The 15676-nt window shown below is 43.5% G+C and overlaps 1 protein-coding gene across 2 annotated transcripts; it reads left to right on the top strand.

Moving 5' to 3' along the window:
• The first annotated feature begins 5714 nt into the window (after positions 1–5714).
• esd (esterase D/formylglutathione hydrolase) lies at positions 5715–14654 on the top strand. 2 transcript variants are annotated; one of them, XM_048978233.1, is made up of 9 exons: positions 5715–5848; positions 6256–6328; positions 6499–6587; positions 8091–8189; positions 8470–8594; positions 10159–10278; positions 10448–10546; positions 11461–11628; positions 14368–14654. In XM_048978233.1, exons 1-9 carry the CDS (start codon positions 5830–5832, stop codon positions 14446–14448), a joined length of 873 nt encoding a protein of 290 aa, XP_048834190.1. In that variant the 5' UTR covers positions 5715–5829; the 3' UTR covers positions 14449–14654. The 2 variants fall into 2 exon arrangements, with proteins under 2 accessions (XP_048834190.1, XP_048834191.1); XM_048978234.1 differs by having other exon boundaries at positions 5741–5848; positions 6259–6328.
• Positions 14655–15676: the final 1022 nt, after the last annotated feature.

Genomic DNA, 15676 nt, shown 5'->3' with positions numbered 1-15676 from the left:
TTTTGTAGGAGACAAGCAGTCGATCCTGCACCGTGCAGCGTTTTGATGCAAAACAGCTCATGTGCATCCAGCATTTGTTGCATCCATTTCTTTTTTCAGTCAGTTCTAGGGATGGAATCAGCATGATGAGGGGTGGGCAGGCCTTGTGGAGATGATTGATATAGATGCATTGTGGTTAGTTACCAGTCCGGCCACTCTGGAGTCCTTGCTCAGACATTTGCAGAGCATGAACGTGTGGAGATGGCGGCATCACTGCACCGCGTGAATCTCCCTCTCTCCCAGAGAATGGCGCGGGCTGAGGCTGCATGGCTGTTGTTGGCATCCTGTGTGGCTTTGCTGTGTTATTTAAATGATCCAGCCTGTCAGAAGTCACTAAGCCTGTTCCATCTAGACCCCCCCCCCCACAAATCTCCTTCTCACACACACCCCCACACAGATCTCCTTTCATCCATTTAATTTCTCTCTGACAGACAAACACACACAAACTCTAATTATCGCTCCTCGTCTGTTAAGTCTTTCTCACACACGCTCACCTCTCACATTCTCTCTCTCCTTCTCCATCTTTCACTCTCTCTCCACCTTTACACCTCACAGGATCAGCCTCAGTGCGTATGCAGTCATTGTCTTATGGCCATTTACTCAACCTTAAATCTGTAATATGCCCATGACATATTTCATGTGTGATTTTTAACCAGGGCACCAGTGTGATTCTGCTCCTGTGAATTTCACTTTACCTTCAATAATTAAACTAAATATTCAGTGTATCATTATCAGAGGACATTTTACCTATCAAATGAATAATATCTGATATATTTTCCTTGAACTGTCATTAAATTATATTAATATTATATATATATATATATATTAAATTAGAAATGGTATGTTGATATGTACTTGTCAGCTGTATCTGATTTCTGTTCCATCTGATTACAAAAGTAAGAGCCTCCTTCCAGGTTAGTTTCAAAGTTAAAAAAGTGTCCTACATTAGTATTTCAAAAGGTGTTTCATAGATTATGACAGTCACTGTAAGATGAAGGTCACCCGACTGCATTGTGATTATTGTTGTAGCTGACATATCAATGATATGTGGACATCACTAAATATTAAAAAGTGTCATGCTATGACCGGCTGGGGGCAGCCTTACGGAAACATTGGAAGTGTTTGTTGGTCTGTTGCTGGGAAAGAGGCTTGGCTGAGTACAGTGAGACATGACAGGTCGTGAAGCTCACAGAGCAGAAGAGAGAGAGACCCAGGGTGCACAGATCCACCGGGGATGGTTTTTGTTAAATTGCATGATCAAATTTCCGCAGGATTTCAGTTCATCCCGAGGCGTGTTGGCTTTGATTGACTCCAAAGTGCTGACTCCGTTGTTGATAAGCACTTGACATAAAAGCATCAGAAAGAGTCGATACTTAAGGTCCACACTTCTCTCATTGAAAGAGTCTGGCATTTCAAAAGGTGGCTCCTCTTTATGCCAATAATTGGACCTTGTCAACAATGGAAAAATTAAGAACCTGCTGTTCAAACACAATTTGTGCTGCTTTTTCACAAGTCAGTGTGTTGTGTTGCTTCTCCAATCACATAGAGCTATGTGGTTCTCCTCTTTGCCATGATGGAGTCAGAGTTTTTTGGATGAGGAAAAAAACTAGAGCAGATACCTGACACATAAACAGAGGTGAATAGTTCAGGTCCAGAAAGTAAAAATCCAGACCAAGACTTTGTTTCTACCAACCAGTTGAGTACTCTGCGACTGTGACTCTTCCTGCTCAACTGGTTGGTTGAAACAAAGTCTTGGTCTGGATTTTTACTTTATGGACCAGAACTACCCTTCTGTAGAAATAAACTGTGCTGTGAATGAACCACCACCCAAACACAGATATGCTACTGTAGGAGCCACATAGTCAGGAACAGGGTAAATGTGGCGCAGAAACAAACTTATCCTCCAAAGACACTTTCTCAGCACAAGAATCAAGAAGTCTTATTCCAGGATTTCTGGAAACGAAAAACAACACACCAGTGTACGCTATAAGGACAAGTGGAACAGATCAACACAGACACCTGACACACCTATAGAAAAAGACTATTACAAATGCTGGTATGAGTCTGATTCTTACCACTTTCTTCTCAACTCCTTCATCCTCATCATCGTCATTATCATCATCCCTCTGGACTTGAGTGTCTTGAGAACTTTTGCTGCCCAAAATGGCCACTTGAAAGCCAAACAGGCAGACATTCCCCAGGGCGCGATCTCACACTCAAATCAGACATATCAGACAATGCACTTGATCTCTGTCTCACACACACTTCAACACACCGCCAACAATGAGGATATTGCTTTCAGGTTAAGGTGTGAATAATTTGGTTGTCTTTGTCTGTCTCCCTGCCCCCTCCCTTCTCCTCTGGGGCCTCGTCTCCACGTCAGCAGGCCTCATCTGCTTTTTCTTCTCATCCTTTTCCCTTCTATTTCTCTCCTGAACCGTGGAGAAATCGATAGATGATATTCTTCTTTAAACTACACCATGTTCTGTTTGAAGTAGATATTTGCAAGAGAAAGGGCATTGTTTTGGCATTTAAATAATTTTCATCTTCATCTGAAGCCTAGCATTCCATAAGTAAACATTTTGAAGGAAAAACACACGCACAACACTTTTACACCAACACTGCTATTCATGGGAAATCAAATGGAGGACATGTACAACATTTATGGCACACAAAACGTCCACTGTCTTCACACTTAAACCTTGTAAACCACCTTCTTTTTCAAGGTTGACAGGCAAACACTTCTTTGTATAACTATTCAACAGTTTTGTACAAGTTAGGATGCATTAAATGGTGTTTCAAGGTTTTGCCAGAAAGACTCAGCTCAGAAGTGCCCCCTGCCCCCCACCCACTTTGATGCACAGACTGGCCCCACGTCCTCCATGGGCAAACACCTGCCCTGTATCTGTGCCATCTGCAGTGCTCTGCAGGGCCTCCCAGAGGAGGGGAATGGAGCCAAGCCTGGGGTTAAATTACAAGGCACCTGACGAGCAGGAGGCAGGAGGAGCAGATCGCAGCCCCACGCCTCCATATCCAGGTCCGTCTGAAGGATTCCTCTAATGATTCTGCACCTTATAATGAGCATTGACCCCCTACACTGATTAGGTCGGCTTTCGCTTATTCATAACATTTATGTTTATATTGGCTTTTGAAACAACAGGCAGGTCATGTGGTTTCTGTTCAAATCCATGCCAGAAGTCATAGCTTCAGTGCCGGTCATCAGTTATGACCGGGCAATGAAAAGTTGAGGAATGGGCTCCCAGGGCTGCTAATATACAGGGTTGTGTCCCACCACTAGCCTGCAATGAGGAAACTGGTCCCCATAAGGTAAAAAACACAGGTATTCATCACGTTTTGGGGAGATTTCGTCCCCACAAGTAAAGGTATATCTGGACCACACACACACACGCACACACACACACACATTTGTATTCATACCTTTGTGGGGACTCTCCATGCATTTCTATGGGCAAAACCCCAATCCCAACCCAACAATGCCAACCTTAACCATTTGTAACCAAACAAAATATAAGACTTTACAAGACATTTTTAGTTGATTGCAGTCACAGATTTTAGGTTGAGGTTTATATTTTGGGGACCTGAAAAATGTCCCCATAAGCTAAAAAGTAAAAGGTTTTACCACAGTGTGGTAAATACAAAACCACACACACACACACCAGTGACATTGTCAATGAAGATCAAAGGCCATCAAAGCCAGGTGAGTGCAGGCAACGTTGTCAACGTTGGAAATACTGATATTTATCTAATTATCCTGTCCTTTTGCACAGATTAACAATCCTAAAAAAGACCAAATCTTTAACCAATTTTTAAAAATCATTATTAGGTCATTTGTAAACATGTTCTGCTGTTATGGCATTGTTTAAATCATAATAATGGATTTTAAAATTGCTGACCCATACAAAAAGGACAAAAAGGAAAAAGGAAACTTCTCCTTAATCATAAAAGAAACTTGACCTGACCCATGATCTTCAAGTGTTCACCAAATAAATTCTGAGAACATTAAAATTTAGGGTTTACACAAACACAAAGATTTACTGTATATAGCCTTTTACCACCAGCTGCCACATGATTAAGTAATAAAACCAATATATAATAGCTCTCCTGACAAATGGATGTGGATTCACTTTTTTGCTGTTGCCATGGTGCCTGAGTTGAATCAAAGATTGTCATACCATCGGGCTGCTCACCCGCTTTGACAATGCCGATACGATCCTCCAGGCTGACGTGGTTCACTCCATTACTGAATCCTGGGTTTTGGATCAGAAATAATTAATTAGTCTGTAAGATGATCTGCAGTTCGGTCTTCATTATTTCATAATCGAAGCCAATCTAAAATGGGGGAGAGGAATTATAGAGAATAAATGGTTAGGCCCGTATGTTTTGAATGCCAAGACTCTATGACTGGCAGGGATACATGATGACTTTGGGCCAGGCTTGTTACATGTACAATTTCGTACAATTTGATTTTCAGGTTCAAATCAAAGCAGCCTGAGAATCTTCAAAATGCATGAAAGCATAGACATATTTTGTGACCATATTTTGTATAGTTCATTGAACAAGCCGCTGTGTCATTGGCTTATACAATGTGCAGATAAACAAACTGTCCATTTCAAGAAAAAAAAAACTGCATTCATATAATCAATGGGAATCTTTTGAATGGTTACCGTGGCTACAAAGCTCACTGGACTGTAAAGAAGGCCTATAATTTAGAGATCGCATTCTTGTCAAGCATCTTTAGGTTTAAGGACCCATTTTGCCTTGTGTCTGTCATTCACATCACATGGATAATAAGTGGGTTACAACGCAGATTTTTAAAACACACCTTTCCTAGACAGTATGGTTTTATAATGTACACAGAAAGAAAACAATTCGCCAAACATTCATTAGTTTCATCAATATGAAATACAAGAATGTTTAATGATAGACCAGTTAAGTTTCCCCTCTTTCTTAAAACACATTAAAAGCACTACGAAAACCAATTTTATTTTTAACTTACGGATCCTTCTATACAAAATGTGTGTTGTACGCTAGCGATGGACGACTGCACACATTTTAATTCCACATTCGAGTGTTTTGTGAGCTATTATTCTTACGAACACTAAATACTTTTATGGCAATATGATTTTGACCTATTTTACTGATAATATTTGTTTTTAAATTATGATTATTAATCTGTAACATTTTGTCTGTTTTAAAAAGTAAATTCTATTATAAGGCTGGAAAAAACTTTGTATATTACAAAATAAAAACTCTATAAAAATGAAAATAAAATGCAATTCAAAACTATCGTTTAAACTTGTTAAGATTTGCTTAATATATACAAATATCCTATCCCTTACGTATCCCTTTTAACTTTTATATATGTATAACTGTCATGGACTTTTAGCGTCACAGTCTGTCATTGTAGATAAGTGTGTTGAGTGTAAGCACAGCAAACATGAAAGTGAATTTAAAGTTTTTGAGAGAATATTGTTTGTACCTTCTAAGAAAATAATTATTTGCGCTTTTTTTATACTTTTAAATGTTAATAGGTCCTAAATTAGTAACGTTTGATTACCGTATCGATCTGAACCCTTATACACACTTAAAATATATCAATATAGCCTTCTGACGTAGATTGCTTTGAAAATAGCGCCACCTGTCGCTCATACGCTTGATTCGTTTCCCGGGTCGGGAGGCGTGTCCAGCGTAAACGTCGTCGATGACGTGGACTAGACCTTGATCTTGCTGGGGTGCGTTAAGAAGGCAGCACTAAAAATACTTTCACGCATGTCAGTCGTCAAAAAAGGTATGTGCAGAAGACAGTGTAAGGTACTCCAATGAAATTAAGCTTTATTCTTGCCGCTGGATACAACGAACGGACTCGTTTTGTATCGGCAGGGCGACACAACGCTGCTCCGCACAATCCCGATAGCCTTTTTGCCACTGTAATTATGTGCAAGATTGTTTCACTACTGGCCCAAGTTTCTTTTCCTCAATTGCATGTTGATATTTAGTTTGCTGATTTTATTATGCTATAAAGCTCTGTAAACTATTATAACGCTTTCACAGATGAATCACTAAGTGAAGCCTGTTATTACTGCCACCGTCATTAGATAGGCCCCGTGGAGTGTATGGCAAATTGCAGTGTAATTTTAACGTTCACTTGCCCCGAAAGTGGAAGCGGGTCTTCAAGGTTCTTGCCTGTTTTCGCAGAAGCTATGGCTCTGACGCAGGTTTCATCCAACAAGTGCTGCGGCGGCTTCCAGAAGGTCTTCGAGCATGACAGGTACAGCCTGGGCGCACGCGCACCGCCCACGTCTCCGTCCTCACCGCCCGGATGCCATCGGAACTTGCAATTTGCAACTTCCCGGCTGTTTCATCCACCCATGTTGTGACTGACTGCAAACACTTTCGCTTGTCTAATTCTCATTTTGTCTCCCGATGGGGGGTATTCAGCACTGAACTGAAATGTAGAATGAAGTTTGCCATCTATCTCCCTCCGAAAGCCGAGAGCGAAAAATGCCCTGCGTTCTACTGGTTGTCCGGTAGGTAACTACCTACAAAAAAGAGTTAAAGTATCAGCCTGCGAGAACGCAGTTTATAAATGATAACTCCAGAGCATGGCGTTTTAACTCACTGGTCGCCTGGTGCTTTTAAAGGCATTAAACCAGTCAGCTACAATACAATATATAATGTTTTACAAACTATTTGTCACCAAGTACTTAACAGTCTCAGGAGTTGATAAACGGTAAGGATGGTGATGAATTCCTTTGAAAGAATAGGCTGTTGAATACATTCCCATCTAGGGTGTCCCTGCATTTTGCCTGCCGCTTCCAGAATAACCATGACCCTGTACAGAATGTTATTTGAAGTATATATGATGTTGCATAATAATCCATTATTTGCCATTAGAACAAGTACAGATGCATTGGATTTCTTTGGTGTTTACATATCCCATCATGCTCTTCTGTGGGGTCAGAGCACAGGGTTGGCGATTTTTTTAAATTTTTTTTTCTAACATCCCCAGAGCAGGTTTTAGGGTTAGGAGCCTTGTTGAATGGCCCAGCGGTGACGTGGTTCATCTGCGAATGACGGAATTTTTACCAGTAACTGTCTGGACCCTGGCACTCTCCCAGTCCATATCGCCATGGACCTCTTCTGCTGTAATCGTATCTAAGGCCAGATGTGAAGAGATGGGAATAGAGAGCACATCCCTTGTTTTCTTTGCGAACACTGTTTCAGGCTGGGGTTAGGATTTCCTATATCCCAGGAGATGTGGTGAGTTGGGGGTAAATATGAGATCAGTCCTGTCAGCTCGACCGATTCAGATGTTTGGCAGGTGAAGGGGCTGTCACTGGCTTTACGGTCTGCAGCCTTCCTCAGGCTCCCTCAGCATAAACTGTTTACTGAGCCGTTCATGGGCTTTAGTGGATCATCCACAGAGGGACTGGAAGCTATGCTGGTTTGGCGTATGGCCTGTTCCTGCCCTGTTCCCGCCCTGTTCCTTCCCCCCCCATTGTACCAGGAACCCCAGTCCCACCCACCCCTACTGGACTCACCTCAGTCTGAGAAACACCTGCTCTCATTTTGCGTTCATTATAGTTTTGAAAGGGATGTTTAACTTAACAGAAGAGGCTTTTAAAATGGGTTTGGAGGCATAAATGAGTGGTTGGAATGTGTATATGTGTTAAACATGGAGGCTCAAAATTGTGTAAATAGGGACACTTGGGAACCGACTTTGTGGTGTTAAAGTATTAAGGAATTTCTAAGGTATTTCTGAATGAGAAGTACAAGCCTGAAGACCGACGTTATGTGGCAGCTATAGTTTGTTGCTGAAGTGCTCATGCTATAATGTCAGGAGCCTGAGGGGGCATAGTGGTCTTGGCATTGACTGCTTAATATTAGGGGTCCAAGGAGGGGCCTGGGGGTGCTAATTCAGCATGACTATAGTGTCCATCGGCCAGTAAGCTCATCACTTTGGGTAAAAGCATGATGCTTGTCTGCCTGTGACCACTTCTGAGGGTGGGTTTGCTCTCCCTGACACATAGGACTGACTTGCACCGAGCAGAACTTCATCACCAAGGCGGGCAGCCAGCAGATGGCGTCTGAACATGGCCTGATCATCGTGGCACCAGACACCAGCCCGCGTACGTGAGCCACGCCCCCTGTCTGCTACTACAGGTGTCCCTCCTTCAGACTGACCTGCAGACTCTCAGGTTTCCTGGCTTTTTGATCCCTGCAAATAGACCTGGCCTGGAGTGTGTAAGCTGCATGGTCACTACCTGTTCGAGTGCAACAGTCAGGTGATTTGAGACGAGCAGTAAACATTAGTATCTGTTGCCCTGGATTGTCCATCACTGACTTTGGAGCAGAACAGTGTCCCATACCTCCTTTCTCCTCCCCACTAACTCCCTCTTGGCTTCCCAGGTGGTTGTAACATCGAGGGGGAGGAGGAGAGCTGGGACTTTGGGACTGGTGCGGGTTTCTATGTCAATGCCACAGAGGAGCCCTGGAAGCAGAACTACCGCATGTACTCCTATGTCACGGAGGAGGTACAAGCCCCGCCCCCAGCCATTCCCCGGTCTAGCCCGTGGCCCCGCCCCCAGCCATTCCCCGGTCTAGCCCGTGGCCCCGCCCCCAGCCATTCCCCGGTCTAGCCCGTGGCCCCGCCCCCAGCCATTCCCCGGTCTAGCCCGTGGCCCCGCCCCCACTATCCCCTTGTATCTAGACCATTAAAAGCATGTCAGCCTGTTGGATTGTTACTTTGATAGTATCAGATTTGGAGGAAAATAGGGGTAATTTGTCTTTCCTCGGGGAGAACTTTCTAGAATTTATCATCTGTCTGTGCAGGAGCGGTTCGTCTGGAGCTCCCGCCAGTCGCAGTATGACAGGCCTTGGGGCGACAGGCAGCTTTGGAGGCCCTTCCTGTAGCTCTTGTTCCCTGAGGCCGACTGTCTGTCTCGGTGGCCTGTCGTTAAGCCCCGATACCACCGTCTCAATGTTTGGGTGAAGCCTCAGGCCGCTGTTATGGTGTGCTTCCATTTTCAGATTATCAGGATGAGCCTCTAAGCTTGTGTTTCCCTTACTGTCCTTTTGAATGATAAATGATGACAAAGAAAGAAGATTTTGGCCATGGTGCATTCCAGGTGTGGCTTCTGTCATCAAGGCCAGAGTCCTCCTTTGGCCGTCTGTTTTGACAGTACATTCTCAGATGGGTTAAACACTCCATTGTCTTACAGACAACAAGAGTCTAACAGAAGAACATTTTCAGGGCATTCTCCAAGGCAAGATTTTTAGTAAATAAAAAACAAAAATATACATTATTTTCTCTATTCTGGTAGAGTCATACCTACTTTTATCTGGCCATTACAGTGGCCTAGCCGGCTACCTCTCCACCCCACAGGCCTGAGTCACCTTCCTGATTATAATGGAAAAAACAAACCCAGCCTGGTTCAGTTCTGTTCTCACTCAGCGTAATAGTTGGAAAACTCTATCAGTGTTGTATGTAACTAGGTCTGGAGTCGTCCTGGGTTGTGTTATGAGTGAAGAGTGAGCTGTTTTTCTTTGAACCTGCTGAGGTTACGGTTAATGATCTGCGGGTGACTGACTGGGAGTCGAGCCACTCAGCAGGCAGGCGAGCTGAAGTGTTCCAGCTGAAGTGAAGACTTGTCACCTTGCTGATAAACACGCTGTGATCAGTGACACAGGCCTCTAAATGCAGCTGTGCTTAATCCCCTGCAGGGGGAGATAGTGTGGAAGAATGGCACGAATGGCGTTCGTAAAGTACACTTTTATCGCAAAGTGATTTATAGAAGTCGGCTCTAACTATATTTATACCCCAACTTTGATAAATACTATCACAGTATTGGTCCATTGATGACACATGGGTGTTGAGTATTTTCGTGTAACTGCACAGGTAGTTCTGGCAGCCTAATGACGGTCCTGTATTAATGCGTTTCAATGTTTTTGTTAAACATATTATGCCAAGCTGTTGTTGCTTATGTCTGTATAACGGCACACCTTGTCGTGTTTTATCCCTCGCATAAACTATATTAAAAGGTTATCTGTTGGGTGTGCATCCCGCCATCCTGTTATCTCTCTCTCTCCACCCCTCAGCTGCCCCGCCTAATCAGCGCCCATTTCCCGGCTGACCCCGAGAAAATGTCCATCTCGGGTCACTCTATGGGCGGCCACGGTGCCCTCATATGCGCCTTGAACAACCCAGGGAAGTACAAGGCAGGTTTTCTGCATGTCACTGCTTACATCTATAAATGAGCATAACATATATGTCTTCAGTGGTAATGAGTGGCCCTGTGCTGCTGTGAATGGTGTAATTTGCTGATTCGCCGCCCTCGCCATTGGGGGCTGGCTGCTCTTACTCGCATTGTCCTGCCTCCCTGCCTAGGCTGTGTCCGCTTTCGCCCCCATCTGTAACCCCATGCAGTGTGCCTGGGGACAGAAAGCCTTCACCGGCTACCTGGGCCCCGACAAGTCGAAATGGGAGGTAGGCCTTGTGACCGCCAGGGTGGGGGGGGCGTGTGTCAGCACCCTGCCTGCCGTCCTGGACCTGCAGTGGCTCTTTGTGGCTGGGAAAGGACCCCCCACAGTTTGTTATGCTTCAGATGTTTCTTCCAGGGCCAGAAGCACGTGGGATCCCTAGTCCCACTAAGCAGGGATTATCGGGAGATTATAGGGTGTCTGTAACCAACGGCCCGTTTAATAGGAATGAAATCATCCTGTCGATTCAACCAGCAGACAAAGGGCTCCACAGGATCAGAAGCGGAAGTGGAAACCTTAATTAAGGAAGCACATTTTAATTGGCACCTGCTTTGCATTCTATGTATTGGCCGTGATGACATTCAGAAATTGACTGAGGTGCACTTTAAAACCCTGTTATGCTTTATAATACGCTTGCAGTTATATCTCCATTGTCGAATTTACCGATTGCTTCCATTGAACTCATTAATCATTTATCTGAGGTTTTGGCAGATGCTTGACAGAACTGTTTGTTATGTAGTGTTTGTTAGAAGTTTGAAACACTCAAACTCAGTGAGAATACAGCTGAACTGTTCTTATACTTTTTATGTCTCATCCTAAAGTGATTTGTCATTTCGAAGGTGGTTAAATATTTAATGGTTATTTTATTGCTGACAGCCCTCAGCCAAGTAACTCATTGTTCGGTTTAATATAATTTATGCCAAACTGTGCTGGAGGGACGGAGATAAGCCAGATCAAAGAGTAGAAATGCACCTCGGTTTAAAGACCTTTTGCCTGTGGCGATTGATTAGATAAATTTGAATTAAAGTTTCAGACTTTAAAGTATGCAGAATTTTGTAACACCTCATGTGGTCTGATCAATTAAGATTGTTTCAGGAGTGAAAGCCTGTAAATAGGGGACTGCGGCTGTTTCTCTTCCAGGCTTATGATGCCACCTCGCTGGTGGGGTCCTACTCTGGGCCCCAGCTGGACATCCTGATCGACCAGGGTCGTGATGACCAGTTCCTCTCAGCTGGCCAGCTGCTCCCAGACAACTTCATTGCAGCCTGCACCGAAAAAAAGATCCCTGTGGTGTTTCGGCTGCAGCAGGTAAGTGGCGCCACCTGGTGGCGGAAAGGGAAAAATTCCATTTTTATAAGACGGTGCATTCAGAAACTTTTCAGTTCTTCACTTTTATCAAATTTTGTGTTGCATCCTTATGCTAAAATCATTTAGATTATTTTTTTCCTCATCAATTCACATACAATACTCAGTTGTGACAAAACAAAAATTTTTTATAAATTTTTTTTTTTTTTTTGCAGAATTAGTAACAATAAAACAAAACATCACACTGACATAAGTATTCAGACCCTTAACCCTCTGAAATCTTATTGTAGAAGCATGAAAAAACACTGACTAAATCTGTAATTTGTCTTCTTTTCAAAACGTCAATTGTCAGAAGTATTGAAGTTTTTAAAATTAGGTTAAATCAGCAAAAAAGTAAACCATGTCACCTTACTTTGTTTTACCTGCATCAGGAGCGTGTAGTACCGCCCTCACCTGAAGATCTCTATTTGCATTATAATTAACCGCATTTCCGTGTATTTAAATTGCATTCGCATGGTAATTAGATGAACAGCGCAATGGTGAAATGCGAACCAGATACATCCCCATCAGCGCCATAAAAGGGGGGAGGATGTGGCCAGGTGTGAATGGCTCATTCATACACATGAGAGCTCCTACATATTCAATGAAAGGAGCCCAGAAATAGTGACATTAGTTAGGTTTTTCTTATTTATTTATCCAACTGAACGTTGCAACTACACCATTTAATCATCTTCATGTAGCCAAGACTTTGGTGATCAGATATCTAGGATCAAAACAAACTGTCACCATTGCTTACTGTGTACTTTTCTAATGTTTCTGCAAGTGTTCGAAACTACATTTTACAATGTCTATACTTTGATGTGAAATTTCACATAAATCTGACATATTTACAAAGTACAGTGACATTAAAATGAATTTAATGCCAAAACAAATATTAAGAAATAAATAATTTGCCATGAATTATGATATTGAATGAAGTGTGTGACCATGCCCCAGTCAGCGAAAGTATGTTCCCCACCCCTAGACCCCAGACCTTTAACTCAGCACTTAGCTGAAACACCCTTTGCACTGATTACACCCTTGTATCTTCTTGGGTTCGACATGATAACCTTTGCACACCTGGATTTGGGGATTTTCTGCTATTCTCTGCAGATCTTCTCTGTCTCTGTCATTTTGGATGGGGTCTGTAAGTGGACAGCTGGTTTCAGGTCTCTCCGTAGATATTTGATTGCGTTCAAGTCCGGACTGTGCTGGGTCACTCTAGGACATTAAGCCACTCCTGCACTGTCTTAGGGTCATTGACCTGTTGGAAGGTAAACCTTCGGCTCAGTCGGGTTCAGCGAGCTCTGCAGCAGCTTCATCTCCATTCGACCCTGCCTTGTCTCCCAGTCCCTGCCACTGACAAACACCTCCCAGCATGACGCTGTGACCACCATGCTTCATCACTGGAGTGGTATTGTGCAGGTGCTGACTGGTGCCTGATTTCCTTCAGATGTTTGAAACTCAAGCCAGACATTTTAATCTTGGTTTAATCAGACCACAGAATTGTGTTTCTCACAGTCTGAAAGTGTTTTTTACTGAGCCGAAATTGGTGTTACAGTCATGGTCGTCCTTCTGGAAGTTTCTCCTATCTCCACACAGGTTCTCCACCAGGACAGTGGTGGCTTAATGATTAGGGAAGCGCACTTGTAATTGAAAGATTTCAGGTTCGAATCTCTGACCATCAAGGCACCACTGAGGTACCCTGAGCAAGGTACCGCCCCCAAGTACTGCTCCCCGGGCGCTGAATTAGCTGCCCCCTGCTATGTCACATTGTCACATATGGGTTAAATGCAGAGGACACATTTTGTCATTGTGTGCTGTGGTATGTGAACACTGATCACTAGATTCTAATTGTAAATTCAGCTCTAAATTCTTGTCACCTCTTACCAAGACCCATCTCCTAACTGTGCAGTTTGGCCAGGCGGCCAGCTGTAGGATGGGTTGCAAACTTCTTCCATTTAAGTATTATAGTGGCCACTGCGCTCTTAGGAACCTGCAGTGCTGCAGTTTTTGTAACCTTCCCCAGTTCTGTGCCTCAATACAATCCTGTCTCTGCAGGCAATTCCTTCAACCCCTCCACTTGTTTTTTGCTCTGATATACCTTGTTAGCTGTGGCACCGTTATACAGTATAGACAGTTCTGTGCATTTGCAAATCAAATCCAATCAATTGAATTAACCATAAGTGGTCTTCATACAAGCTGCAGAAACATCTCAAAATGATCATTAGATGTGGGTCAAAGTATAACACCAAAGGATCTGAATACTTATGTCAATGTAATGTCCCAATATTTTATTTTTAGTAAAGAAACAAAAATTTCTGAAATTTTGACTTTGTGATTAATGTGGTATTGGGTGTAGATTTATTAGGGGAGACATGAATTTTAGTTATTTTAGCATGAGGCTGCAACATGGGCTATACTACTAGTATAGTGCAAGGAAATGAGCAGAGAAATGTACAGGAATGCAGTACATCAGGCAAAGATTAGCATGTATTATGTATTGTGTGAATGTATCGGTTTGATGAAACTTTCTGGGAAATTCAGCTGCTTATTACTGTAAATGTGAGGTACAGGTTTAAACTAGTATTTCAGCTGTGTGACAGTATATTGAGATTTACAAACTGAGTTGTGACATCACTTCGTTTTGCTTCCATGGCCTGTTCTCAAATTTATTTTGTGTTATTTTCTTTCCTTCTCCAGGGCTATGATCACAGTTATTTCTTTGTTTTCTCCTTCATCAATGACCACATCAAACACCACGCCAAGTACTTGAATGCTTAAGGTGACGACCTTGTGATCACAAGCCGGATGTCCGCAGTGCCTTTTCACAAGGCCCCGCCTACCCAGTGTCCACCGCTCGCCCGTCTCACTCCAGGTGCAGTGTTAGCTGTGTTGAGGGGGTAGTGTGAACTGCTGACTGGAGTGTGCCAGTCCTGGTTGATGTTCTCTTTGCATTTTCCAAAAATAAAAGGTCAGCCATTGGTTAACAGCGTCTGTTTCCATCTCACCCATAAATCTGAGACCTGTCCTAGGAAACATTATGTCCAAGGCAGGATGGGATACCAGTTCATTGCTGGGCACTGACACTTTGTAAAAACAAGTATGTGGATTGGGCAGCAGTTGGTAGGACCAATCCACTGGCTTCAGGAACATGGAACATAACCCCTCTGGTGGGAAAGAAGCCCAAGACTAGGTATGGCCAGGCCAGGCTCAGACCAAAAAACTCAGCATGGGCTCTGGAACCAAACTCTTAGAGGGAAGTTGGACTCATGCACTATGGATGGTGCTGGGCTGGTGTGGGTCTACTTGAGGCCGCTGGTTCAGTGCCAATACATTGAAGTTCAACCTGGGGAACAAAAGGGTCAACTCCATGTGACTTAGCCAGGGGATGGGTTCTGACTATGGATTAAGCCTTCGTTTACCAGTCTTCTTGAAGGCCATGGATAGGGTGCTGGAACACATATATTGGGGGAATTTAACACCACATGGGTAATAAGGAAACCTGGAGGGGTGTAATTGAGAAATTGGGGCGGATCGGGCTCTCCGATCTGAAGTCAAGTGGTGCTCTGTTGTTGGATTTCTGTGTTAACCACGGTTTGGCCATGACAAACACCATGTCTGAGCATAAGGGTGTTCATAAGTGCACCTGGAACCATAAAACCCAAGGCCATAGATCAATGATCAATTTAGTAATCACATCTTCAGATCTGGGGTATATACAGGATGACATAAGTATGTGTTGGACAGCAAGAGTGGGCCATGTTCTGTGCTTCCATTGCTGATGCAGCTGTTCAGGCTGAAGAAGGGGGTCTTCCGATCATGGTTAGCTTGTGGGACTCTGGATGGAGCTGACAGGTACCAGCAGGTCAGGTGGAGTGCGGCATTGGCAGTTGGCAGAAACAAAAATTTGAGTGTAGGAGGAGTTCAGTGAGGCCACGGAAAATTACTTTGTTTGCCCAGAAGAAATTCTGACAACCTAACAGGCAATTCAGGAGGAATCAGGGCTTCA

This window comes from Brienomyrus brachyistius, chromosome 16 (genome assembly GCF_023856365.1).
Source record: "Brienomyrus brachyistius isolate T26 chromosome 16, BBRACH_0.4, whole genome shotgun sequence".
Taxonomy (NCBI): Eukaryota; Metazoa; Chordata; class Actinopteri; order Osteoglossiformes; family Mormyridae; genus Brienomyrus; species Brienomyrus brachyistius.
This window is presented reverse-complemented; position numbering and strand designations above follow the sequence as displayed.

Excerpts from the sequence above, each read along its gene's own strand:
- esd (XM_048978233.1), top strand. Across the intron at positions 6,588-8,090 it reads TGCGTTCTACTGGTTGTCCG|GACTGACTTGCACCGAGCAG; the intron begins GTAGGTAACTAC and ends CCTGACACATAG. Across the intron at positions 8,190-8,469 it reads GGCACCAGACACCAGCCCGC|GTGGTTGTAACATCGAGGGG; the intron begins GTACGTGAGCCA and ends TTGGCTTCCCAG.